The sequence below is a fragment of the Piliocolobus tephrosceles genome, chromosome 8 (genome assembly GCF_002776525.5).
Source record: "Piliocolobus tephrosceles isolate RC106 chromosome 8, ASM277652v3, whole genome shotgun sequence".
Lineage (NCBI taxonomy): Eukaryota > Metazoa > Chordata > Mammalia > Primates > Cercopithecidae > Piliocolobus > Piliocolobus tephrosceles.
This window is the reverse complement of record NC_045441.1, coordinates 147738772-147740911: the sequence shown is the minus strand read 5'-3', so window position 1 is coordinate 147740911 and position 2140 is coordinate 147738772. Positions and strand designations below refer to the sequence as shown.

The 2140-nt window shown below is 67.2% G+C and overlaps 1 protein-coding gene across 1 annotated transcript in view; it reads left to right on the top strand.

Annotated features, from left to right (window-relative positions):
- Positions 1-295: 295 nt before the first annotated feature.
- LOC113223918 (serine/threonine-protein phosphatase 2A regulatory subunit B'' subunit beta-like) overlaps positions 296-2140 on the top strand; it is a 9157-nt gene continuing 7312 nt past the window's right edge. The window contains exons 1-4 of the mRNA XM_031936119.1: positions 296-836; positions 1067-1169; positions 1320-1394; positions 1787-1873. Of these exons, the coding sequence (XP_031791979.1) occupies positions 358-836; positions 1067-1169; positions 1320-1394; positions 1787-1873 (744 nt within the window). The 5' untranslated portion in view covers positions 296-357. The remainder of the gene's footprint in view (positions 837-1066; positions 1170-1319; positions 1395-1786; positions 1874-2140) is intronic.

Here is a 2140-nt window from a genome sequence, read left to right as displayed (position 1 = left end):
CTGCCACCACATCCGGCTAATTTTTTGTATTTTTAGTAGAGACGGGGTTTCACCATGTTTGGCCAGGCGGGTCTCGAACTCCTGACCTCATGATCTGCCCACCTGGGCCTCTGAAACTGCTGGGATAACAGACGGGAGCCACCGCGCCCAGCAGGGTGAATTTTTAAGAAATCTTTCGAATCATCAAGTTTTGATTTTCTCTGTTGACTGTTTTTCCTTCCATCTCTGCCGTGTGTTTGTTACTGTGAGGTACAAGTGCAGGTGACTGATTTTAAACTTTCCTTCCTCACCTGTGTATTTAAGGCTGCGAACCTGCCATGGGCCGCTGCTGCGGGCCTGCCCCGCACGTTCCATAAGATGTTTCTGTCGCTGTCAGACTCACCACTTGCCTGGCTGACGGGCCATGTCTTCCTGCACATACTGGTTCTTAGTCTGTGCCGCTTGATCTGCAGACACTGCGGACGCAGCCGCCTCTGGTTACAGGGCCCGCGTGTGGTCTCCGGTCCGGGGGACTGCGTGCCCGGCACTCCATCGCTCCGCTCTCCTGACTGGGTTCCAAGGCTGGAGCGAAAGCCAGGTGGAGGTTGCGGCACCCGGACGTGCCTGGCTCAGTGTGCTGCGTCTTTTTCCAGCAGAGGGTCTCCGGGCAGCGCCGGTGAGGCGCCGGGTGCGCAGCAGGAGCGCAGGCGTCCAGGCCCCGCTGAGTGCCCTCTCCTGCCCTCTCTGCCCCAGGCCTGCGGCTGCCCCCTCTACTGGAAGGGGCCGCTCTTCTATGGCGCCGGCGGGGAACGCACAGGCTCCGTGTCCGTCCACAAGTTCGTCGCCATGTGGAGAAAGTGAGTCCCGGGCCGGGCACGGGGCTGTGTCGGGAGGGCGGAGGCGTCCCCGGGTCCCCGTGGCGTCAGGACAGGTGCCCCCCGCGGCTGCCACAGAGACAGGAGAAACCCGCGCGTGGGCACAGGCCTGCCGGGGTCGTGCGTGGCTGCCTGCCGTGTTCCACCCTGCGTCTGTGGGGTCGAAACCCACCCGCCTGTGAGGGTGGTGCACAGTCATCCTGTCCTTCCAGAATCCTGCAGAACTGCCACGACGACGCGGCCAAGTTCGTCCATCTGCTCATGAGCCCTGGCTGCAACTACCTGGTGCAGGAGGACCTGGTCCCCTTCCTGCAGGTGAGAGCCGACGTCTACACCGCACGCCTCACCCCTCACGGGAGCGCCGGTGTCCACACCGTACACCTCGCGGGACGGCCGGCGTCCACACCGCACCCCTCGCGGGGGGGCGGCGTCCACACCGCACGCCTCATGTCTTCCCCCCCGCAGGACGTGGTGAACACGCACCCGGGGCTGTCGTTCCTGAAGGAGGCGTCCGAGTTCCACTCGCGCTACATCACCACGGTGGGTCCCCAGCAGAGGGGCCGGGGTGAGCCCGGGGGCGGTTCCAGCGCGGGGCGGGGCGTGCGGGGTCCGGGGTCTGGAGCTTTGGGAAGAGGCGGCTGTTTCCTGGGAACGTGTCTGCCGTGCGCGGGAGCCCGGCGTTGGGGGCACTCTGGTTTTCCGGGGTGGCCGCGCCCCTTTCCCACATGTCCTGGGTCCCCGTAGCTCCGGGGCGTCCCCAGCCAGACCCTCCCCGCTTTGCGCAGCCTGGGCCGCCCCCCTCCCCCGTCCGACCCTGGCGAGCCTGGTGCGGCTGAGACCAAGGCCGCGCCCCTCTCCCCGGCTCCGGGTCTCCGTGCGGGGCGAGGCTCCGGGGGGTCTGCGCGCCCCCCGCACTGACGGCGCCCCGGCAGGTCATCCAGCGGATCTTCTACACGGTAAACCGGTCCTGGTCCGGCAGGATCACCTGCGCGGAACTGCGGAGGAGCTCCTTCCTGCAGGTGCGGAGCGCGCCTGCCCTGCCCTGTCGCTCCCTCCCCCCCTTTTCTCGCCCCCCCCCCCCCCCCCCCCCCCCCACCCCCCCCCCATCCCCACCTCCACCACGCTCCTTGCCCACCCCCAGGCCTCTGAGCACTGACACCGCGCCGCCTGCAGTTGGGGGTCCATGGTTGATCTGGGAAGTGGGGTGGGGGCCGTACTGGGCACCAGGGGGAGCCGAGCCCTCATTCCCTGAGAGCTGCCCCCCACGCCCACGCCCGCCTAGGGAG